Source organism: Fringilla coelebs (assembly GCF_963513975.1).
Source record: "Fringilla coelebs genome assembly, chromosome: 1".
NCBI classification, from domain to species: Eukaryota; Metazoa; Chordata; class Aves; order Passeriformes; family Fringillidae; genus Fringilla; species Fringilla coelebs.
The window spans coordinates 107388822-107414694 of NC_140028.1; the positions used below are offsets into that span (position 1 = coordinate 107388822).

The 25873-nt window shown below is 43.0% G+C and overlaps 1 protein-coding gene across 1 annotated transcript; it reads right to left on the reverse strand.

Annotated features, from left to right (window-relative positions):
• Window positions 1–5717: 5717 nt before the first annotated feature.
• Window positions 5718–23601, reverse strand: FKBP9 (FKBP prolyl isomerase 9). Its single transcript, XM_084203039.1, has 10 exons — window positions 23213–23601; window positions 19330–19475; window positions 18531–18720; window positions 17722–17867; window positions 15970–16159; window positions 13778–13923; window positions 12423–12609; window positions 10431–10576; window positions 8629–8792; window positions 5718–7319 (listed from the first exon to the last, which is right to left on the reverse strand). Exons 1-10 carry the CDS (start codon window positions 23467–23469, stop codon window positions 7137–7139), a joined length of 1755 nt encoding a protein of 584 aa, XP_084059165.1. The 5' UTR covers window positions 23470–23601; the 3' UTR covers window positions 5718–7136.
• Between the last annotated feature and the right edge of the window lie 2272 nt (window positions 23602–25873).

The following is a 25873-nucleotide window of genomic DNA, read 5'->3' on the forward strand; positions in this document are numbered from 1 at the left end:
GATACTGTGGTTCACTGTCCTTTTTAATCAGGCATTTCAGAGCAGCATTTAGAAAACGTGGCTATTTTGTAAAATTGAACATGTAAATGCTCTGTAAAGAGAGTGTGCATTTGTTGCCTTTTCAAAGACATTTCAGTCTCAGCTGTACTTTGAAGGATTTTACTCATATGCTACATAATTTCACACAAGTTTTTCATACATATATTTTTCATCAGTAAAAATGCTTTTATTCACCCAATTCAGGCAAAGTGTTTCTTCTTCATATTATTGCATCATTGCACAACATTCTCTATCCTTACTGTTTCTTTATCCTCTGTGAAATGGGAAGAATGTCTTAAGTTAGTGTGTCTGAGATAAATTTTCACATCTTTGTTACAACAAATGGTTTCACAAGCTGATAGTCCACAGCCTGCCTGCAATGAGCAGGGGCATCCTGAATTAGACCAGGCTGCTCAGAGCCCCATCCAACCTGACCTTGGATGTTTCCAGGGATGGGGTATCTACCACCTCTCTGGGCAACCTGTGCCAGTTTCACCACCCTCACCACAAAAAAAATCTTCTGCAAGTTTTCTCCTGTACTGAGCACATTACAGCACCTCTCAGCATTGTGTACAGAGTACAGCTTAATACAGCCACAATTTCAGAAGCTTGCTCAGATATATTGCAGGACGAGTTATGACCCTGCTCCTGTGAGGTCTGGGCTGTACTAAATCTATTCATTAATAAAAGAGAGCAAATCATGCAACTCTCCTAATGTGCAATATAATCATTGTTCCCCTTTGCTTTCTTTTATACAGAACAGAAACTGTGCCATCTTCCGTTCCCTGAGGAATTGTAATGAAAATGTGGGAGATTTTAGATCTGCATTCTCTTCCACCAGAATTACAACACATCTCAAGAAATGGCCTCTTTCCTTACAGCCTCTGGTCTGTTATTAAAATTCTGACTTGGTATTACCAGACACATTTTTTTCCAAATCAGCAGCTTTACATCTGTTACTACTGCTGCCAGAACTTTTCCAAGAAGGGAAGAGAGAGGATAGTTTCCATAGCCCACCTCTGCATCCTCTGCAGTAAAATGAAATTAATCATCCCTGTATTTTGAATGCAGGGCAGAGGCTCAATGCAAAATCTGAGGTAGTGTGACCATCCTTTCACAAATCTCACAGCACAATGCTGTGCCATCAGGGACCTTTTAGAAATTCCATCCTGCATCTGAACAGGCAGAGTGTTTGAGGGATGATGTCCTGCTTGTACAAAACCTACAGTCATGCAATTCCTTAGGCCTGACACAGGGGCAGCCAGGAGGCCAGAGGTGGGACCCTTGGGAAGAAAACCAGTAGGACAATCAAGACGAGGACCTTGAGGATAGTGCTTTGGCTGCCTTCCATTCCAGAGGCATGACTCAGGCAGCAGCAGCAAACTGGAAGAGCTGAAGCCACCCTGGCAGTGCCAGGGACAGAAGGAGATGGGAGCAACAGCTGCTAAGAGCCTGTCAGCCAAAGCCAAAAGACTGAGAGAGTTTGAGTGATAGCTGCTGAGTCAGCAGTCACAGGGACTGGGTGTGAAGTTGGCCGGGTCCCTGTGGCCTCTCTTCATCTCCTCCATTTTCCTGGGGCAGGAAGGAGGGCAGAATGGTCATGGCAAAACAGAGAGAGGGAGCAGCCTCCCTTATGCCTTCACTGCAGCTTCAGCACCATGGCAGGACAAGCAGGGCCATGCTACATGTGACTCCTAATGGGCATCAGCATGATCTGCCCACCCAGTGACTTGGTCTGCACCAGCCAGGCACAGCAAGGATCTGAGGAGTGCTGCAGCATTTCCAGGGGAGCTCTGCAGACACAATTTCTTTAACAGCTCACATTTGGGATTTTAGGCACCTGCAGAACTTATACTGGCTGGGCTAATGCTATGGTTTTGGGAGGAGGGGAGTAGGGTTAGTGAATCTTGGGTTTAGAGCTTTTTTAAACAGGCATGCTGGCTCTTTTGTCATAGCTGCCAAATAAAAGTCCAAAAGGCAAAGGCCTTCTGAAAAACATCAAGGTGTTTGGATGCACTGCTTACTCAACCAGCCTCTAGTTGCAAGAGTCTAATTACCAGGCATTACTACCAAAGTGTACACTAGGACAAAGTTTTCCATTTACAGGCAGTTTATCTTTGGAATACAGATAACAGCTAAAATTTAGAGAGTGTGAAGTGTAGCTGATAGTCATAGCTTCATAGCACAGATGTGTCAGCAACACTCTCAGGCACTCTGACTACAGGTGCAATGGATTTCCCTGATTATCCCAGCACCGGGGAAAAGAAGGGGGGCAATTCTGGTCTCTCTGTGTGGTGTTTCTGAGAATGTTCCATGTTTTCATCAAACTTGCCTCAGGATACACATAAACTCATTGATCCTCTCTCCAGAATTTTTCCTCAGCCTCACTCAGCAGGTGAGCAAGCCACCACTCCTTCAGCATGATGAAGATCTTATTCAACCCACGATTAAAAAAACCTCAACAAATAAACAAGCAAAACCACATGGAAGAGCATATGGAGAGTAATATAGAAAAGGACTAGGAAGCATCTTTAAAAGTAGTTACCAAAACAGATCTCCAACTACATCTTAATCTGAATTACTGAAATTACTACTCAGTCTCCCTAGAAGCCACCCATGTCAGAAAGAAATGAGATGGTTTTCCAACTACATGGGCATCTAAAACTGGTAGAGGATTTCAGATGACCACCACCTTTCAAGCATTATGTAAGAAAGATTTTCCAACCTCACCTCCAAGCAGGTGGACAATGAACATTCAGTCCATAATGACAATCACTTAAAGAAAAGGATTCTTGCCCTTCCACAAGATGCAGGTAAGTTAAGATCTCCAGCACACTTTACCACTAAATCCTGTTAGTCTCAGAACCTGTGTTAAAGATCTGCTAGAGCAATAAACCTTTGCTAGGACTTGAAAGCAATTCAGCCACATTGTAATTCCTTGATAGAACCTATTTGCTGTACAAGGGGTATCTTCGTGCCAAATAATTTACTTCTTGAAATGCCATTCATACAGCTTTATAGAAAAAAGAGTTACTTATGCAATCAACCTGAAGCAGGAGGTCAGATTTTAAAAACCTGCATTGTGCTGTACAGATTATCATTGTCTGTTCACCATCTCACATCCCCCTGCCAGCCATAACTCTTGCTTAGTATTACAGAGAAAACACAAGATGCATTTTTAAATATCCTCCTCCACTTTATCAAAATCTCATTGTTTTATCACTAGACTGTTGTACAGAAATTAGAATTTGTATTATCAGTTGCCTCTCCAAAACCATGACCAAAATTAACTGCGAACAAAATTAACTCTACACCTACAGGTTAAGCCATCCTTCTCCAGCCAGTCTAATTCTTGCAATTGCTATTGAGATTGACCTTTCAGTTTTAAGAAAGAAATACTGTGAGTAGTATGTCTTTCCAAATAAAATTTCTAACCAGAAACATTCTGCAACTCTGAAAATATATTTATCATTTAGTTTGGAAAGAAAGATATGCATTTCCCAGACCATTTTCCCATAGCCAAAAGAGTATATCTGAAGTTAAAAGAACAAACAAAATTAAGTGGATTTGTTACTCTTTTTTGTTCCTATACTCACAATATCTGTTCTGTCTGTAGTACATGTCCAAGGTCAAGTATTTGGGACCTTTATTTAGCTGAAAATGAATCCTCCTCTTAGAGGGTGTTGCAGCCAGCTCATATGTCCTCCCACTGTCAAATACAGATAGTGCTGAACTGAGCTAAAAACTTGCACCCCATACTAGCAAAATGTGTCATTTTCAAGTTTTAAGGAAAACCCAAACATTTTTTCCACAAAGAAAAACATAGTAGTACAGCAACTGCAAATTCTAATTTGAGTATAATGTCTATTATACTTGCAGCAGATGGAGTTACACAGCAGAAAGCATTGCTATCCAATTAGAACACAAAAATCACACAGAAAATACTATTCATAAATACCTGGGTTTTTCTGGGTAGGCACCCCTGTTGCTTTTCTTTTTCACTGAGCCCCTGACAATTCAGTCACCAATTGCCAACCTTGGCTGCCAGCACCTTCTTTCCTAAAAGCAGTCAGCTGCCAGCTCTGAGAATAGCAGCTGCCTGTTTCATTAGAGTAGAAACAGCCTGAGTTCTGGAGAGCCCCTCGTTAGCTGAGCCCAGTTACAACTGGTTCTTAATGACCCTTGAAAGCCATCATCTATTTTTATAAAGTAATCTCAGTTAAGTATGGTAAAAAACTATCTAGATACTAATTCTATAAATAAATAAATGCAAAATAGAGAGATTCTATAGATAATTCTAAATAAGCGAGTTCTAAATACTAGGAGATAGTAGATACAAATAGATAAATTCTACATAGGCAAATCCTAAATACTAACAATAAAATGCTACTAAATAGATTAATTGTAAATAGCTAGATTAATTCTAAATAGCTAGTTTCTCCTTAAAAAAAAAATTTTACACTTTGACATAGAAGAAGGTGGCCCCAAGCCTTCCTTCAAGGGAGAAGCCAATAGTTGCCAAAAGAAGGGAAAAGGACTGGGGCTATGTTAGTGATGGGAAGTCCTGGATTTTAAGCAGTTTAACCTAAAACAGCCATGTAGACCTGACCTCTGTTGGCTTTGTCTGGGCAATGTCCCATATAAACACCATTATTTTATAACAAGTTTTTCCAAATAGTCTCTGATTTTCCCCAAAGCTGCATTCTATTTCTAAAATAGAGGGATGAGGTGAGGAGGGATGAGGTGAGGAGACAACAAAGACTTCCTCTTGAAGGAAAAACATCTTTAGATGGATCATGAGCCGTTTGCCCAAGGAGCAATGGCATGAAAATTTCAGGTGTATTTACCCTAGCATGAGGCACTGGTAAAGTCATCCCTGCTATCCCATCACTGACAAGCACTTCAAAAAAAAACCAGCACAGCAATTTTTGGGATCACCAATTGACAGCAGTTCAGTGCTGCTCTTTCTCCTGCATCTGCCCTGGAGGACAGCTCTGTTATCCTGGTTTACCAGGAACTCTTCAGCCCATCTCCTGGCATCCATCTGGAATGTTCCTCCGTGCAGAAAAATGGGGTTCATTCACTAAGCTTTTCTCAGACAAAACAATTCAGGATACCACGGGGTATTTTCGATTGGAAGGGACCTTAAAGACCATAGAGTTCCATCCCCCCAAAAGGAGGGGGGCTATACACAAGACAGACTTGGTTTTTTGGGGGCACATATGAGAACAGAGTAAGGAGCTGTTTCCACATTGAATTTGCTTCTGGCAGTACTCCAATCACAGCTTGCTTCCCACTCCTTCTCTCAGCTTTGTCAGCACACAGAAGGGACTGCATCTGAGTCACAGCAAAAAGTGAGCAACCTGCTTCCAAGTAAAGCAAAAGGGAAAAACAGTCTGCTGAGAGAGCTGCTTTCACAAGATAGTAAGGAGCCATTCTGGACCTAAACTTTGGAATGGAAGTGCCTGTCCCTGATAGCCACAACTTCCACATCTGGTATAAAATCATCCATTAATCATAATTTTAAATATATTTTTCTGAACATTAATTGCAGTACTGAACATATTCATGGTAAGCCTGCTGTGTACAAGAGGAGAGAGCTGCAGCAAGGGCATCTGCTTCAACTTATGGTCCCAACCCACCAAAACTCCAGAAAAAGAAAAAAAACTTTAGAAGTAATAGTTGATCAATATTTTATTTAACAAAAAGATCAATTATCCAACTTTTAATGGTATCAAACTCAAAAAAATATTTCACTGCACTTTATGTAAGAACTGGATTAGAAACCAATACAAAATGTTCTCATCCAACTGAAATCCCAATTTTTAGAAAGAGCATCTCAGGGAGCTTACATCCCACATGTACAGATCAAGGAAAGCAAGAAACTAGACACAAAGCTTATAATGGAAACACAACTCCCTGCCCACTCCTCCTTGACAGTGTCTCACCCTATGTGTTTGTGCTCTTGGCTGTGTACTGAGGGGGATCCCAGGGCCTTCCAGAAAATGGGTCTGTTTCGTGTATTTAGTACAGAGCAGCTCTGCTGCATTTGTCGAGCTAATGGGTGTGACTGCCTCAAGTCACAGAATCTGAGCAGCACTCCCAGGGCTGACTTTGTGTTGAGGGCTGGGCCAGAACGTTAGCACACACAAACAGATGGGTCTGTTTCTTGATTCTGTCACTGTCTGTCTGTTTGTTTGCCACTGCAGACTGCTCTGCTGCTTAAACTATAAGTACTTACTTCTTAATCTATCAATTCCCAAAATGGGAGACAGAAGCCCAACACAAAACCAACTGTGTCCAGTATTTATGACAGCATTTGGACCCTGTATGTTAATATTTAATGTCTAACAAAACTATAAATAAGGTTGCAACTAGAAAGGTTTTGGAATGACTGATGGGAACACTGGCCAGCAAGAGTCAAGGTTACTAATTCAGCACAGTACAGATGGTAGGAAGCTTTTATTCCGTGAGGTAAATACCCAACACATACACAGCATCAATTTTAAGTCACAGCTTATGTAAATTTTGCAATGGCACAGCCACGTTTCTGCAATTTGTAAATCAGATTCTCTGCTGGCAAAAATCCATGTGAGTTTGTTCATTTACTGGGAAGAGTGCTCATGCCTTCTGAAAGGAACTGGGATCAACAGCTGACAACTTTTACAGGTTATTGTTATGGGGAATATTTTGGTTCATTTTCCTACACAAATATTTCTGATACAGAAGGTTTTTTAAAAGCACTTGGTAGGTTTTCTCTCTACCATCCACCCAACTGACCGTGAATTGTTCAATGAGAACTTTGGATCTTTAGCATAAAAGCAGACCCCACACACACGTGGTTCACGGCACCACATACAGCAGGACACTCCTTACCTGTCTATACATCCCATCTTGAGGCGCTTAACACTTTTTTCAGATATACCTAACAATTCCAACTGAAAATCTCTTCCTATTTTAACAGCCTACCCACACCCAGGCAGAGGCAGACACAGGCTATCCGAGGGCTATCCTTCCAGAGCCACACTTGCCAAAACTCCTTCTGGTACACGTTTGAACAGCAGGTCAGATCAGGATTCTTGTCTTTTATCTTATCTTTACAGTTCATCGTGCTCCTCTTTGGCCTCCTGATCTTTCAACTTGAATTCTTCAGCAGTAACTTTACCATTTCCATCCCGGTCTTGATTGGTGAACATATTTTTAACAATCTTCTCAAAATCAAAGCCAGGAGCCAGTTTTCCCTTGCCAGTATCAACTTGAGTTTGGATGTACTCTGAAAACTAAAAGGGAGGGGAAAGGAGAAAAAAACAGCTCACAGTGAAAAGGATATTTGAAAATGAAGAGCATCCAGCATTTTACTACTTATTAAGTGTACACAGGACACTGTTACCACCCTATAAAGTTTGCCACCCAAACTGGACTAATTAGAACAGACACATGAGGTTAAATCACCCTTTGTAGAGCTCAGCAGAGATTTCCCCACTCATTCCAGTGGGTTTTGGACCCATGACAAGAAAACTTCTTTTTCATCATTTAGGAGGAAGATGGGTTGGACAGCTGAACATAGGAACAGCTCTATACAGACAGAGGGCAGTGATTTTGCATGGCAATACATGAAGCTCACTGTAAAACAGAAACCCACCTGCATCTTGGAGGGAGCAACACACAAGGATGATTGCTGATGTCGATAGCAACAGCCTCACCCTACCTCTTTCTCTAAACCAGCAAAAGCTTTTTTCTTCTCTGCAAGGACAGATGTGGAGGTAAACATAAGAGAGAAGATGGAGATGGAAGGAAAACACAGGTGGAAGAGAGTGCTAGGAAAAGGGAAAACAAGAATTTGATTTTACCATATTAGTTTTTAAATCCTCAAAGGCATTTCGTGCTGTTCCACAGGGCCACAGCCTGCACTATGAGCACTGCAGGCAGCACCACTCCAGGGAGAAAAGAAGGGACAAAGAAGAGAAGACAAAACAGGATAGAGAAAGGTGACAAAGAAGACTTCAGAAGAGAATAAAAAAAAAAGAATTTGAGCTAAAAAAAGAAAGCAGAGGAACATTTCACAGAGATCTATGTTATCAGAGGTGCTGTGGCAAAAGCAAGTGGCTTTCAACTGGGGCATGCAATGACATCCTCACAATGCAGATTTTAAAAGCAAGCAAGGGGAAGAACTTTGCACAGCACACAATTCACATGTGTAAGAGTGGCCACTGGCACTGCCAGGCTCCAGAAGAGATTAGGCAATTCCTGGATGCACTGCTGCAGGCTCAGCTTTGGCTCAAGAATTCACCACAAACCGCCAATTAACACTGAGACAGACAGCAAGAAGGCTGATACAGCAAAGGAATGTTGCTGACCAAAGAAACCACAACAGAAAATGATCTTATGCAGTGTGACCATTCTTACAGTCCTTTTTTCTTTAACTCAAAAGCTGAATAGCCATGTTTTAGCTGATTCCTTGCCTTCCTGTTCCCTTGATGACAAACACTATTCCAGAAGAAGAAAATGAGGAAAGACTCCATCCTTCAACATTGGCATTGATAGCGGTAGAAGAAAACCACTGTAGGTAATTATATCATGTCAACTTACCTCCTCCAAAAGAACCTCTCCATCATGATTTTGGTCTATTTCTTCAAAAAGGTTGGGAGAGACTTCCCCATTCCATACAAACATGTATCCTTCAGGCAAGCCAGACACCAATTCCAGCAGTTCGATGTCAAAAACCAATACAGCACTACCAGGCACTTCTCCTTCTGTCACAACAAATGGCAAAGAGGGGTATTTATCCTCACTTACATTGAAGGGGATATTTCCTTTTAATCCACAATTAAATTTATCTTCCTGCTCCAAAAAGCACTTCTCTAGTGTGACCCCTAGCCCATCAAATCTTCCTAATCACTTCACCAAGGGTGATCATAAAAGGAAGCTTTCATAATAAAACTTGAGGCACTGGAAAAGATTGCCCACAGAAGCATGGATGCCCCATTCCTAGGAATGTTCAAGGCCAGGTTGGGATGGGGCCCTGAGCAACCTGTTCTAGTGGAAGGTGTCTGCCCATGGCAGGGGGGTTGGAACTAGCTGATCTTTAAGGTCCCTTCCAATCCAAACCATTCTATAAGTCCATGATTCAAACTGCATCCTTTTTCTTTTACTTCCAAAAACTAAACTTGTGGGAATAATCTATTTTCCTTTATCTTGCCAACACACTGTGTACCAGCGTACTGCTGTGAGACTCAGCAGCTTGGGATATTACCTCAGGGAAGTCATGGAAGGAGTTTAATTTAGTGTTGAAAAAGAAAACTCCAGCTCACCCCTAATCTGTTTGCCAAGAGACTGCAAACAAGCAATTTCTTCAGATAGCTGGGTATATACCAACACAGTAACAAATCATACAATGTTTCAGGACCTGTATCAAATGTACCCTGAACAATGGCAAATATTTATGACAGGTATTTTACACAGCAGACTTTTCATGTTATGAGGAAATTTTCAATTTATTACATAGAGCTATGCAATTATATATAATGTATAATAGATAAAATCTTGTATAAAACATTGTATACATATTAAACTCCTAATTTTTTCACAGAAGACAGGTACAAGTGGAAATGCATTCTTATCTCTTTACGCAAATTAATTCTCCATTAAGCTCTGCACGTGATGCCTGACAGTCTTTATGAACTACAAACTGTTCTGGAGCTATTCAAAGAACCCAGCAACTCATGCAACTGTTTCCATACACATCAGAATTTGGTGATCTTGGTGATCTCATGATAGACTCCTTCCCCTCAAACCTTTTAACCAGAAAGACCAGAAACAACGTACCTGGACATAAAAGTTCTTGTCACTTCTATATCATTCCTTTTATTACTGCTGTCCACGTCATTAAAAATTGATAAGCCTTAATGCCCTAAAGCTGCCTCAAAATGTATTTGTGTTGGAGTTTTAACTGCACCAATACACTGTTTCACATCTTACACTCAGTTTATGTATCTTCTGAATTTCCTAACAGGGCTGACCAGTCCCCTACGGCTCTGTCTCCTGAATAACGCCGCATGCCCAAACACAAGCACCCAACTCCCTGTCATGGAAAACAGTGTTTGCATCCCTCTGCAACACCAGACTGCCTGGAGCTTTCTGTTCTGACAAAGCAACATTACTGGGGGCACGTGCTCCCTTTTGTACTCTGATGGTCTTTCTGTTGGCCACAGCAACAGCATGGCCTGAAATGCAACACAGACAGCAAGTCCACTGGGGAACAGGGAGGAGGGGGAGTGTCTAAAATAAGGACATGAAAAACCTCTAAAACCCCCCCCCCATTCAAGCAGCTAATAAAACATGCATGCCTGTGTTTCAGTCACTCTAGAGATGCTAAGTGGATGTGCACTCACCAACTCCATCTTCTCCATAACCAAGGTGAGGTGGGATAACGACTGTCCGTCGTTCCCCGACACACATGTCCTGAAGGCCCATGTCCATCCCCAACACCACCTGACCTGATCCCAGAACTATGTTGTAGGTCTTGCCAAGGCTGTGTCTGGAAAGGAAGGAAAAATGAAAAAAAAGAAAAAAAAATCAACATAAAAAATTTTTGTTGTTCAAAATTACCACAGAAGTAGCAGTTTCTAGTAGTGTCCTGTCATTGCCAAAAATTGACTTAATGCTTTATTCTACCTGAAATTTACCTTCAGTTACCTGAAATTGCTCTCAAGTAACAGCCAGCACCAAACAGACAAGTCTCTGCTGCTGACATGTTCTCTGGCACTAAAATTATAGGCTTCTTGGATGAAATCCAATTAAAATCATTAATCGTGCCAATTCCAACCCCAAGGTATTTTATCTTGAAATAAGGGCTTTTGCCTTTCACATGTTTTTAACTGTTGTAATTGGACTTTTCAGCAGATGTAAGAATTCCAGACGTACATTCATCCCAGGACCACCAGCTCCATAGAGAGATCTGAGTGCATTCTCATGGATCAGCCATGTCTTTAATGAAATCCGTCACTATAATGCAGTAGCTATTAACACGAATAACTACTACTACTGCAATTTAATCATATTAAAATTTGAATTATACCTTGCTGCCCGTGGCTCATTTCTAAAATTAGAAAATCTCACCAGTTAAAAGCCCAAAAGTCAAATATATATTGTGTTTCTAAAGGCAGTGTGCAGCATTAAGGCTCTTTATTCTGTTGGTTGCCTTTCTTTGGTTATTTGGCTTGGCTGTGCCTCTGCAGAACATGCTTGTACAACAGAACATTATTTGGAAAGAAAACAATTCAGTGGCTAAGAGGTCAGCCTTAAAATTAGGAGCACATGATTCACCATCTTTCATTCTCTAAAAACTGCTGTGAGTAAGACGGTCTCGATATCCCGTGGTTCCTGCTACAATATGGAAATTGAGGATTCCTGACATATAAACTGTTTTGAATCCAAACACATCACTTGTATACATCCTTGCCTACAGCATTGCACCACGTGCTCCAAATTAAGGCAGCTTTTCAGCTCTGCAAGCTATTGTGTACACTGTGAAACTTATGAGCTACTTCCTGTGTTAATTATAACCTGGTTAAAAATAGCTTTTCCCAACTTCCCTGCCAAAAAATAAAATATTGTTTGGATGACTTGCACTATTCAAAATATTAAGGCAAAAAGAAAAGGAAGCTAACAGAAATACTCTTGTAGCTGTTTGCCAGGCTCACTTCAGTGCTACAGGAGACAGACTGGAGCAATCTTTTGCTTCCCCCATAAATCTACTGCCAAGAGAGAGGAGGAAAAGGCATAATAATCTCACAGTTACAGTCAAGGCCTCTGATAGTCTCTCCATGCTGACACTTAAAGCCACAGTACAATACAGGAGCAGCAATGTGTGCTACAGACATGACAGGTGAGCATTTACTATAAACCACACTCAAAGTATCTTTAACAAGACCACAACAAGTAGCCCTACCAGACCTCTCTCAGGAGCACTGAATCTGTACAGAGCACAAACCCTACCCAAGAAACTGAATAAACCTGGACAGTTCATTCATGGTGAGACCTGTGTTGCCCTGTGTTGCCTCAGACACCTGAACTGGCCCATTTAAACAGAATGCCACGCAAGAAGTTTCATCACTCCACACATGCTGTAATACGTTCTTCTCCAACACACTCCTACATCCATTTTGTTCTTGGTTCTCTCATTATGCTATCACAGATTGTCTTTAAATTCTCCTCCTCCTATGCACCTTTGGCAGCCATAAAGAGAAAAATACATTCGACATAAATATTCAGTTAAAAAAAAATTAATTATTTATTCCCTGCTAGCTTGCTTTGCAGGGAATTCATTCTTGCCTTCACTGCTGCTGGGAGTATTCTCCTCACCAGGTCACTCGAATACCTACGTGGAGTCCAGCAAGGTTCCATCCAGGAGCGAAGCATTGTAGTGGTATTTCAGGTAATCCCCCTTCTTGCTCAGCACGGTGCAGTTGGAGGGTTTGTAGTGAACAGTGATGCTGACTGAATCCGAGGGGTTGTGGAAGTCCACCACATGGATGTCAAAGACCAGCACTGCAGATCCTGGAATCTTTCCTAAACAGGAAGCACATTAGACAAATAGAGAAAGAAATGGTACCCAAACAGGCAGATGATGTCCAGGTACTGCACCCTGTAGGAATATGCATTCCTGCTGTGCCTGCTACTGAGTCATTTTGCTCTTCTCATTCAGAATTAAAGGATGTAACAGATGCAAGCTGCATCCAGTGTAGGAAAGACAACCAGTGGGAAAGGACTAAGCATGCACTCAGTTCAATGGTGAAGGAAAAACTTTTGTTACCCTGAATTTTAAACTTATGCACAAATGAAGCAATAACCATGTATTTCCTCTGACTAGCCTAAAATAACTCATTTGTGTTTCATGTATCAATTCAAAATTCTCAAGAACTCTTGCTTCAAGGAACATCACTATATGTAAAAGGTTACAGTTCCTTATAATACCCTAAAAGCAGGCAACTTCTTCCCCCTCTTCCCAGGATTATGTGCATTACCAGGATTAACAAAACACATCCAGGCCTAGGATTGGGGTTCGTCAGTAAAGGAGTCTAATTCCAAATCTGCAGCACAGAACTTGCATTCCCAGAAGAAAGGCTTTTTTTCTAAATCACTTATCCAAGTAACATCCCAGGAGGTACTTTTGAAACACCAGCCACAATGCTGTGATCAGCTAGAAGGGTTAACACATTTAACCTCTCCCAGCAATCTGTTTAGATAGCAATGAGTTTTCCCAAAGAAATGTTAATTGTATGTTACATATACATGGTTACTTCACTTTGTTACATGTATCCACCATTTACAGAGGTGGCTTAGAAGTCCACAAAACCTGTGGCTGTGGAAGGAATGGGGAAGAAAATGGGGAGTGCATGATGAACTCCCTCAGGATAGAGAGTTTAAGACATGCAGGAAGGAAGATCTCACACTGCAGAGCTCCTGGCATCCAAGTACCAGTCTGCCTGAAACACCAATTACCTAAATGAGTTCAGGCTACCAGTTACATGTCAGATTGTTCTGTATTTTATTGTCCTACCTATTTAGCTAATCAAAATAATCCTGCAAATTCCGGATGTGGTCTTGTCAGTTTGATGTCCACAAAATAATGAACTAATTCATAAGCCTTTCAAATGCCAGAAAAATGAAAATACATGCAGATGAACTAAGCAATAAAGGTTTAACTACAGAAGACTTGAATGCAAAGCCAACTCACCTCTCCCTTCTTCTCCATATCCAAGATGAGGGGGGATTATTATCCTTCTTTTTTCACCAGTGCATACACCTAGCAAACCTTCATCCATTCCAGCAATCACATAACCTTTCCCAACGTAGGTGTCATATGTACGGTTTCGGGAATAACTATGGAAAATATTTGAAATATTTGCATTTCAGCAGTGTCAGGTGTACTCAAGAAAACATGGGCTCTTGCAATAGCTCTGCAACACAATTCTTAAGCCAGTTAAGGTCAAACACACAGTCATTAACCAGCACCAGGGAGGCACAAAGGAACTATGTTCCATGAATCCAGGCCACCAGGTTTCATCAGTCAGTGACACACGGGTCACTGATTACCCAGCAGTGAGACCTTGGCTAGTGAACAGCCAGCAAATCTGCAAATTTATTTTTACTGTATCTAGAAAGAAAAATCACACTTATTTATGCATTTTAAATGAAACAGAAAACAGGTTTTGACAAGTAACTGAAAAAAAAAAGGTTTACTCCTTTAAAATTTCCTCTGCCCTGACACTACTTTAATAAGCACTTATCAACTAGCTATGGTTGATAAGTGCTTCATTTTCATGAGACACCCTGCAGACTACCTCATTTTGCAACCACAGCTATGTAGTTCAACTACCAGAAGGAGCAGGTGGGATAAGTAGGTTCTCCTGGGATGCTCAACATTAAAATGAGTCATGACAACAAAACCATATCAACACTTAAGCCAGCCACTTCACACACAGGCTGAAGGACCTGCTTCAACATCTCATGATAGAATAAAACAAGGCCACAACAACAAATGATGTTTCTTACATGGCCATGACTGTCTTCTGCCTTTTCAAGGCATGTTACACAAAGGCACAGTGCAAGAGGGAGAAGGCAGAAAGGTTTTAATTCATCTTTACAAGGTAGCTCTAGGAAAGAACTAAACCAGTACAAGACCAGGCCCTGATGTAATTTCGAGGTTTATTCAACTGCTCTAAGTCCAGACAGCCTTGGCTGAGCTGCCCAGGGCAGTTCTGCAGCCGAATATTCAGAGTAAAAAGGCAAAGGAAAATATTATTAGAGCTCTCAACCCCAGCCATTCACAGAGCTTTTGGAATATTCCCTGTACCAGTGAAAAACTTTGTCCTGGATAGCTCCAGGGTTTTCAATCTCTATTGTTAACTGCTCTATTTCCTCATTTATGAATTCTGCAGGAGGTCAGGAAACCATGTTTTAGTGAACAAGCTCTCTAACAACTCTCAGCACTTGAGAATGATGTAGAGGCTGCTGTCTACAAAGCATTTATTACTATTTCTTGACAGCAACCCTCATATAAATACTACAGCTATTTTCAAAAATTGATTAGTTACTATGGAAGATACTCATCTCAAAAAAGAGAAACAGGTACATTGTGGACAAGCTTTGAGTTCTTAACTTATAAGCTATCACAAATTGTAAATCAAGGTCTACAGAGATGGCTGTTACAGTAGTGCTAAACATTTTTCTCTGAGCTTATTTTGTAGAACATTTTACATTGGCTCACTCTCACCTCCTTTCAGCCAGCTGTTCCGAAAGCTGGAGTGGGATATTAAAGCACTGCTCCACTAAAAGCAATCAAAGTCACAGAAATCTACAAGGGTATTATTCATGTGATTCTGTACATGAGGCTCATGTTCCCACAGAGCTTTGAACTTACTGTCACAGTAATCCCTCTTCCTTTATCACAGAAAACCCCTCTGATTGAATTCTGCAATCCCGTAATTCAGTCTTGAAAGACATCAGCCTTCAAAATGCAGTTTCCAAGTATAAATATGACTAACCTCACACTAGCCACTAGCACACTGACTCACAATTCTCAGGACATAAAATGGAATCATAATAATTTTCTCTCTCTTCAGTGGTATTACCTATTTGGCAGATAAACCCTATGGGGCAAAGAGTCTTCAGGCTTGTGCCTAAAGCATTTGGCTTCACTGGGTGGGCCACTACCCCTAGATGGCGTCTGTGACAATGACATGGTACAAAAGAGCTCTTTTCCCTCCCAAATGAAAAAGTTCTCTATGAGTCTTTCAGAAAGACTCCAAGTCCACTCAAAATTTTCAAAAAGGAAGGAAAAGCAAAGAACTGTGTTTGAGCATATTATGGACACGACAGAGCAGTCAAACTGGAAATGCAGTCTGTAGAGTTGAATGTTTTGGTTACCTGGAATCAAATAATGTGCCATCCAACAGTGTGCCATTGTAATGGTATCGGAGAAAGTCTCCTGTCTGGCTCCTCCGCTCACAAGATTCAGGCACGAGCTGGTTCTCAATAGCAATACCATCCTTGGGGTTATGCAGATCCAGCAAAACCACATCGAAGACAAGGGAAGCTTGGCCAGGGATCTCCTTACCTACAAAAGTGTAAGAGCAGAAAATTGGTAAGAAACAGCAGGTGTTCTAGCAGAAGCTTAAACATGTTTGTTGAAGGAAAGTAATGTACTGCCAAATATCAAGCACCTCCACTTCCAAAATAAATTAGAATCATAGGTTATCTGAGTTGGAAGGGACTCACTACAATTATTAGTCCAACTCCTGGCCCTGCACAGGGCACCCCAAGAGTCGCACCTTGGGCCTGAGAGCATTGTCCAAACACTCATTAAATTCTGGCAGGCTCAGGGCTGCGACCACTTCCCTGGGGAGCATGTTCCAATGCCTAGCCACTCTCTTCCTAATATCCAATCCAAATCTCCTCTGACACAACTTCAGAGGTCCTGTTACTTGTCACCAGAGAAGATCAGTGCCTGCCCCTCCCCTTCCCCTCATGGGGAAGCTGCAGACTGCAATGAGATCTTCCCCCAGTCTTCTCCAGGATGAACAGACCAAGTGACCTCAGCTGCTTTTTACACAGCTTCCCCTCAAGCCCCTTCACCTTGGGACTCTCTCCAATAGCTTCATGTCTTATACTTTAGCACCCAGAACTGCCCCCAGCATTCAAGGTGAGGCCACCCCAGGGAAGAGTAGAGGAGAGCAGAGCAGGACAACCCCTTCCTTGCCCAGCTGGTGATGCTGCCCCTGATGCCTCCCTGGACACGCTTGGCCCTCCTGGCTGCCAGGGCACTGCTGACTCATGTTGAACTTGCCATCCACCAGGAGCCTCAGTTCCTTCCCATGGAACAGCCTCTCATTCCCCAGCCAGGGCACACAACCAGGGTTGCCCCATCCCAGGTGCAGAATCTGGTTTGTTTAATTTCATATGGCTGGTGATTGTGAGTGCTCTAATTTATCCAGGTCTCTCTGCAAATTTGCTTCTAGTCAGTCATTTTTTGGTTCAGGGTTTTTTTTTCACTGAATTCTCCAACTGAGTAATTTCCTTCTATTCCCACAGTGATGAACTGCCTCACTGAAAACAAAGGCCTCTTCAGCCTCACAGTTAATGGTAATGAAGCCACAGAAGGGGTATGAAACCTCATACATCACAGACACATTCTTGAACACCAGAGCAGAGAAAGAATATAAAGTAAAGTCACAAACTGCACCTAACTGCCCCATTATTTAACATGGGAACGTCTATGTATGATCTGCAGGCTGCACAGTTTCACAAGACAATCTATTTCATAGTTACCACTAGAGCATTTGTTAAAAAAAACCCCACAAAACTCATCTGGAATTAAAAATACATTTAACACTTTTTCTCACAATTTTTCTGCTTTCTGTGGCAGTCTGAAAGGATTATACAGTCACCTGTCTTCAAGTGTTTGGTGCCACTAGACAATCACAGATTATATTCCCTGACTGAAATAAAATTTTAGTATATAAATACTACAGTTGTATCAACAATATGTCTGTTAAGTAGTGTCTCTCTGAACAGGGTAATAATGCTGCCCATAAATTTAAAATACAGTAAGTTTGTTTTAAAATATGCATGATTTGGGATTGAAAAAAAAAGAGGAACAACTAAAGGAATAACTTTTACCATCTCCATCCTCGCCATACGCCAGGAAAGGTGGTATGGTGATAATGCGCTTCTCCCCTACGCACATTCCCAAGAGACCCTGGTCCATACCCGGAATCAGCCATCCAATCCCCACATAGGTATCGTAAGTTCGCATCCGATTATGGCTAAACATGAGAAAGAAAAAAAAATCACAACCAAATGTCAGACTGGCACAGGAAAGAAAGATATTAACCTTTAAATCCACATACTCTGCACAGGGTAGCTCACAACTTTCTAGTCCAAAAGTATCGGTCCTTCATTTGCCAAGGGCCGGCTGGGAAGTTTTCCAGAGTGCTTAGCTATGTCAGGAACCTCACAGAGGCTTTGGAAAGTGGCTCTCAGGCAGCTGTTACTAAAGCATCATTTTCCACTGGGTTCTAATGAAGTACAGATGCTGTCCACGTAAAATCTCAGTAAGAAAGTGTTAGTGGCTCACTTTCATTACAAACCCTGCTAAATTTACAAAACTTGTATCTAATCTGAACAGCTATACTGGTTATAGAGACTTTTAACTGACTAGTAATATACATAGAGGGAACAAAATTTAAAATTTAAAAAAGCATCTGGATTGGAAATGCCCATGAAGAAATAATGGACAGTTTTATTGGTTCAAGTCAGTATCCTATAACCCCTGAAAAAATTGCTAACACACATCCAATGCCAGATGTCATTTCCTGTGTTTCTGGGCAGTTAGCATTAATTGTTACACGGGTAAAAGGGGAGCAAATGATGGTGAGATACCTATTAAACACACAAAGACACACAAAGACACACAACCAGCTGCATACCTTGAATCAAACAGGGTCCCATCCAAGAATGTTCCATTGTAATGGTAGCGTACAAAGTCAGACACCTGGACTGTCCGAGGACACTTCTCAGGTTTGAAGTAAGTCTGAACCTGCACTTCGTCCTCCGAGTTCCACAGATCTATCAGGAGCACGTCGAAATGGAGCACAGCATTGGGGGGTATCACACCAGCTGCAAAAGCAAAACAACACACACTGTTTTCTTTCCCTTTTTACACAAGGTATCAGCGAAAAGGAACCAATCCATGCGTACCCTAAAAAAGCTGCATAATGCACACCTTATCTCCTGTTGCGCTTACAACTCCTTGGCCCCTTGCCCCTGCTGCAGCTGTTTATGGGGGGGGAGAAATCTGGCAAGATGAGCTCTTATTAGAGCTGTCCATCAGGCAAACTATCTTGAATTAGCATTTGTTGCCTCTCTGAGGCTGCAGAACAAAGATACTTTTGGAACTGACAAGACTTGTGCAGCACTGCAACGCCAAACCATAATTTTGGTTTAATAAAATATTTAACAGGGAGGTAGATATAAATAAATAGTTAAATTTCATAGCAAAAGTGAAGGACCTGAAAGTCTTCTGCAGCAAACTGCTCTCCTTCGGCATGCAGAGGGCATCTGGAGAGATTCCTTTAGGCTATAGGCTTAACAAACACCTCTGAAGAACAGGGGATAACTTCCCAGAAATTCACCACTTGCAGTTCCTATCCTTCTCTTCTGTGGCTCCGTTTCCTCTCTGCTCTGTTGAATCCCCTACCCAAGCAGCTGGCCCGGTGCTGTACTTACGGACACCTTCACTTCCGTAGGCAAGCTTAGGGGGAATCTTCACAAACCGGCGCTCGTTCACACACATGCCCACCAGAGCTTGGTCCATCCCAGCAATAAGCTGACCTTTGCCCACAAACACGTTGAACGTGGATCCCCTGTCATAGCTGAAGGTGGGAAAGCAGGCAAAAATGTTAGTGGCTCATTTATATCCCCTTCCACTGTTTGGGTTTTTGTTTTTGAAAGAGAGTTAACCGCACCTTGTCTCCGTTAGCATAGCTTTATCACTCCTAAAGGATCAGCTCCTAAAGGATCAGCTCCTAAAGGGCAAATCCAAGGTGTTCCTGAGACTTCAACACAGTTCTCCTTCTGTTCACTGCTCATCACCTATCGGAAACACATTCTAGCAGAGTGTAACATGTACTACAGGCACGTGAAGGCCAGAACTACATACAGCTAACTGACACACTAACATTAAAAGCAGCACTTGAAAATTAAGGAAGAAAAGGAAAAATTAAACCCTGTTATGAGATATGAAAGGATAACTGCTCCCACGGTAGGATCTTGGCATATTGATTTCAGTCAGTAACATCACAAAAATATTATATAAGACCTAAAAGCTTTACAATGTGAAACATCACACTTCCAATCTCTGTGGGAGAAAGGGAGAGAGAAAAGATGCCTTCTAAGTAGTAGCTGTGAGGTTTGCCAACAGGTTGTTTATTTTCTCCTCGATTTTCACAGCACTCATTTGCAGCACAGAGACATGTTTTAAACGGCAGGTTTGCCAGACCAAGAATCAAGAAACAAATTATTCTCCTCTGTGATAATACATGAATATTCAAAAGGTAAAAGAAATTATGCTTAAATGACTCCGTTTTCCAGAGAGGATGGAGAACAGCAGTGTTACCTCAGCAGAACACTGTGTTACATGGTTCATTCGGCCGCCTTAAATCTGCACAATGACCCCACTTTGATGTGCCTGAATCACTGCTATTGAACCTCTTGAAGCAACATAAAAACACATGTCAAGAAGCATCTCAAAAGCTTCATGCCTATTTTTAAACTTTTACCACTTCCATTTTCCCAAATCCCTTTTATAATTTCAAGGACTTTTTTTTTTTTAATTTCAATATATAGATAGAGATAAAGACAGAGATATAGATATAAGTCAGACCGGGGAGGAAGGGGAAAAAAAAGGCTTGCCCCTTTTGCTTTTTGCATGCTAGAATTTTGGAAAGCAGCCAGTAGCAAGACATCCCTAGGGAAATTATGTCAAACTTTCCTTCCAAGACTGTACACATCACTTCCACAACATACTGAGCCTCCTAACAGTCCCACAGCCTTTAATCTCTCAAATATTTTACTGAGTGAACTCTCTGTTTGCTGCATCTTTTTTTTTTCCTTCTGACAAACATTTCTCTTAGACAACCCTCTATTACTGAGTATTCACTTTCAGTTGCAGTAATATTCCCACTCCCAGTAAAGGATGGAAAATATTTAAATTAGGCCCTGACAAATTCTATTATACGCACAAAACCATAATTTAGATGTTAAGACTAGTAATATAATAGGTTCTAAGAAACCCTCCAAAATGGTATTTTGTAGCAACTGACAAAGAGTGGCAATACATCTGGGATGAACTCAGAACAGAAGAGCTTTCTTTTTAGTAAAATAAATGTACAATTAAGAGAACATTGATGCAAAGCAGAGAACTGAACAAAGCACTGATCAGACCATGCAGCTTTGCAGGACTGACTTTGCAGATTCCTTAAAACTAAGCAAAATTTATTTCTATTAGTGGAATTGACCAAATTAATAGTAGATGACTAGGCAACTAAATTCAGACTTTTAAATGCAAATCATTTTATGGCCATTGAAATAAAAACTGCCAACGCTAAGGCAAAAAAAAATTTAAACAACTAACAACAATAATATGGTAATTTATGTAACACAGTCATGATTAATAAGACTTTGTCAACAGTCTGGTAACTTGAGGAGCAGTATTCCTACCTGCTCCCTGGAAATACAGAAAATTAATTTTAAAACTCAAGAATATTTTCAAGAGCTGAAGAAGGAAAAAGCAAAACTGCCCTTAGGTCAACATCTAGAGTATTTTCTAGACTGATTTCATAGTAGTGTTCAATTAAAATGATGCTGCTAAGCATGCTCATAAACTTTTTTTTTTTAAATGCAAGCAAGGAAAAACAGGTAAGAAAAAGGGCTTGTTTTTATATAAATTGACTAAATGTCTTTAACTTATACGTAGGGAGAACCAAAGATTTTAGAACAAACACTCCAGAATATTTCTTGCATTAACCCACAGAAGACAAAATCCTCCTATTTTTCCATATCTGAACATGATGAAACACTGTCATCAGCCTTAAAAAAGATCATAGTAAATAACAAAAGTGTACATCAACATGAGCTGCCATCTAGAAAAAAATCCCAAACTGAACAAACCTGATATTTTGCACCCATTTGAAATGAAGGCAGCCACAAAAATATTCAATTGGACTACACTATCACCATTACTACTTATTTACTAATATTTAGAGGATCTAATGAGATAAATGCTGTACACTTCTGCCCAATCTGTTCCTGTCCCAGGTAATTCAGAACGAAATGACAAGGAACTAAAATGAGAGCCAGCACCTGGGCAGCACCTCCAGGTGCCCTGCCTCAGTGCACAAGTAGCAATCAGAAACCCAGTTCTGAACACGTGGCCAGTTTTCCCATTATCACATATTTATAATATAAGCCACAAGGATGCTGCCTTTGTGGGTCTTCACATCCACAGCTAAGACTTATGTTCCATGCCTGTCAGTTGCCAATGGATCCACTGTCTGCACTGTGCCTTTTCACTGAAACTGCACCAACACCAGCTGAAGTGGCAGCTATCACATCCCACATTTTAGTCAGAGAAATGCTGGTTGCATAGCACTACTGGCATACTAACTACAGACAGCTCCAGAGGGAGAACTGAGCTTTGAAGGACAGTTATTTCCCTAAGGCTGTAGATTTTCCTTGAAGCACAAGGGAGATTACTAGGATTACTGCAAATACATTTTGCTTTATCTTTCTAAATAATACTTTGATCAGTGGCAATGAATGAAGTAAGAAAAAACAAATAAGCTGGCGGCAGTAGCAGCATCCTTCACAATCTCCTGATCCCACTATTTAGGCTTCCTGATCCCAAAACAACAGCAGGAAAGCAGCCAGTCACTTCACTGTACATAGGTCACATTTATTCAAGGATAAAGTATCCAAGAAATTCTATGTAAGTACAGCCTGATAATTCCTATATTCCCGGCAAGGATAATGATTCAGAATCAATCGTATTCGAGCAGGTTTGAGCCTGGAGAAGACATAGGAAATGTACAGAATGAATCGGGCAGGAAATCACTACTGTGAGAGACTGTGATACCATATACGCTCCTGTTTACCGGGCTGAGGCCAGCCGAATAACCTTATGGTCTTCGCTCTTGGAGCAGAAAAGCTCCATTCAGCCCCTTGGAGAAACAGCTGAAAGAACGTGGTAGGGATCCATGAGGGCAAGCAAACTACTGCGGACTCGACCCAGCCACCACAGAGGTCTTGCCCCATGTCCCAGCTCCTCTGCCCTTCATATTTCAAAGGCATCTTCCCATGGTCATCTGTCGGTCTCACATGTACCACATTGCCCACCCTGCCGCTGACCTGCTTCCAACTGGTCACCCCAAAGCGCCCACGGGGCACTACTGGGAAAAGCAGAGGAACCCAAACCGAACCTCCACCGGCGCCACAATCTCTGCACACCCACAAAAAAACCACCCTCGTGGGGGACAGCACCTCTCGCTCCCCACCTCTAGCTCCCCTCCTCTCCCTCCCACAGTGCCCAACCAAAGGCGGGCTTGTGCCAGACCTGGAGTCGAAGCGGGTGCCGTCGGGGAAGGAGCCGAGGTAGTGGTAGCGCACGAAGTCTCCGGGGCGCACGGCCCGCGGGCAGCTCTCGGGCACGAAGCGCCGCTCGACGCCGAGCTCGGTGCCGTCCGGAGGGATTTCGGCGGCGGGCACCGGCGGCGCCTGGCAGGCCGCCCAGCTCTCCAGCAGCGCCGGCAGCAGCAGCAGCAGCGACCCGCAGCCCGGGCCCCGCCGCCGCACGGCCGCCGGCCCCGCCATGGAGCGCAGCGAGCGGGACAGCCGCAGGGCGCGCTCGGCGGGGAGGGGAAGAAGGGAGGATGGAGGGAAGGGAGGGAATGGAGGGAAGGAAAAGAGGGAAGGAAGAAAAGCCGCCCGCCCCGGCCCGCCCGCTCCTCCTCCTCCTCCCACCGCTGCAAACTTGCAAACGTGGATGAAGCGCTCCCACCCGGGACGGGGGAGGAGCAGCCCCGGCGCCGGCTCCCCCCGCCCGCCGCGGGGCTGCGCAGTCCGGAGCGCAGCGGTGGCACCGCCGCCCCCGCCCCGCTCCCTCCCCGGGCCGGAGGTGCGACGTGGCGCTGCCCCCGGCCGCCCTCCCGGCGCTCCTTCCCTTCCGAAGGTAGCACGGGAGACGGGCGGACCCCGAATCGTAAACACGCCGACACAACCCCGCCATTTCCCGCAGATTTCTCGCAGCTCTTGGGAGCGAGACTGCTGGACCCTGGGAGGTACCGAAAACACAGCAACTGACCCCCTGCAAAAGGGGTTTTGTCACTCTACTTGCATACTTACTCGTGCACGACTTCGAGTATTTGCAAGCTAAAAGTCCGATCGCAAATATTCCATTTTAGATCAAGCTCTCAAAGATATGGGGCCGTGTTGGAAAATGCGTATTGATGCACACCAGTGCTGTCACAGGGATTTGCAACTCCCTGGCACGGGACCTTTCCAAATGACACAGAGAAAAGACAGACTCACAGAGCGATTTGGGTTGGAAGGGACTTCAAAGATCATCTAGTTCAAATCCCCTAACGTGGGCAGGAATATTTTTCACTAGACCAGGCTGCTTTGAGCCCCAACAAACTTGGTCTTGAACACTTTCAGGGATGAGGCATCCACAACTTCTCTGGGCAACCTGTGCCAGTGCCTCATCACCTTCACAGTAAAGAATTTCTTCCTAATATCTAATCTAAACCTTCCCTCTTTCAGTTTGAATCCATTCCCACTTGTAAATAGTTCTTCATTTTTCTTGTAGGTTCCCTTCAGGTGCTGGAAGGCTACAATTAGGTCACCCTGAAGCCTTCTCTTTTCCAGGATGAACAATCCCAATTCCCTCAGCCTTTCCTCACAGAAGAGCTGCTCCATTCCTCAAATTGTCTTGGTGGCCTCCTCTGGACTCGCTCCAACAGGTCCATGTCCTTCCTGTGCTGGGACCCCAGAGCTGATGCAGCCCTGCAGATGGGGTCTCACCAGAGCAGAGCAGAGGGACAGAATCCCTTCCCTTGCCCTGCTGGCCACGCTGCTCTGGATGCAGCCCAGGACACGTTTGGCTCTCTGGGCTGCAGACCCACATTGCTGGGTCGTGTCCAGCCTCTCATCCATGAGCACCCCCAAGTCCTTCTCCCCAGGGCTGCTCCCCATCAGTTCATCGCCCAGCCTGTGCTGATACCAGGGGTTGCCCTAACCCAGGTGCAGCACCTTGCACTTGGTCTCTTAAAACTCATGAGATTCTCATGGGCCCACTTCTCCAGCCTGTGTAGGTTCCTCTGGATGGCATCCTGTCCTTCGAGTGTGTCAACCACACCCCTCAGCTTGGTGTCATCTGCAAATTTGCTGAAGGAGCACTTATCACTCCACTAATGTCCTTAATGAAGATATTAAATAGCACTTGGTCCCAGTACAGACCCCAGAGGGACACCACTTGTCACTGATGTCCATTGGGACTCCGAGCCATTGACCAGATGGGACCATCCAACTACTTACTAATCTATCATCTCTCTCCACTCTAGAGAGAATGATGTCCTGAGGTACCATGTCAAAGGCTTTACAGCAGTCCAGATAAACAACACCCATAGCCCTCACCTTGTCCACTGCTGTAGTCAGTCCATCACAGGAGGCCACTGGGTTGGTCAGGCAAGACCTGCCCCTGGTGAAGCAGCGCTGGCTGTCCTGAATCATCTCCCTGTTTTCCACATGCCCACTGCAGCTTCTAGCAGGATCTGTTCCATGTTCTTCCCAGGCACAGAGGTGATGCTGACAGGTCCATACTTCTCAGGGTCCTCCTTTCTACTCTTTCTAAAGAGGTCACTTGGGACTTTGTGGGCTGCCATGACTTTTCAAATATCATGGAGAAGGGCTTGATAACTATATCAGGCAATTCCCTCAGTATTCTGGGGTGCATCTCATCAGGCCCCATAGACTGATGTCTATGGGGCCCGATGAGATGACATTCAGGTTCTTCATGTGGTCATGAACCTGACCTGACAAGCACCCAGTAAGACACAGCATCTGAAAGGAATCACCATCCCAGTGTGCCAGCAATCCCCTTCCCCTCTCATCTTGAAAACACTTACGAAGAGAAATTTGTGTTTTTTCTCTGTTATTGTAACTGGTTTCAGTGAACAAGGATGGGAAAGCTAAGCATTTGCATGAACTACCAACCTCA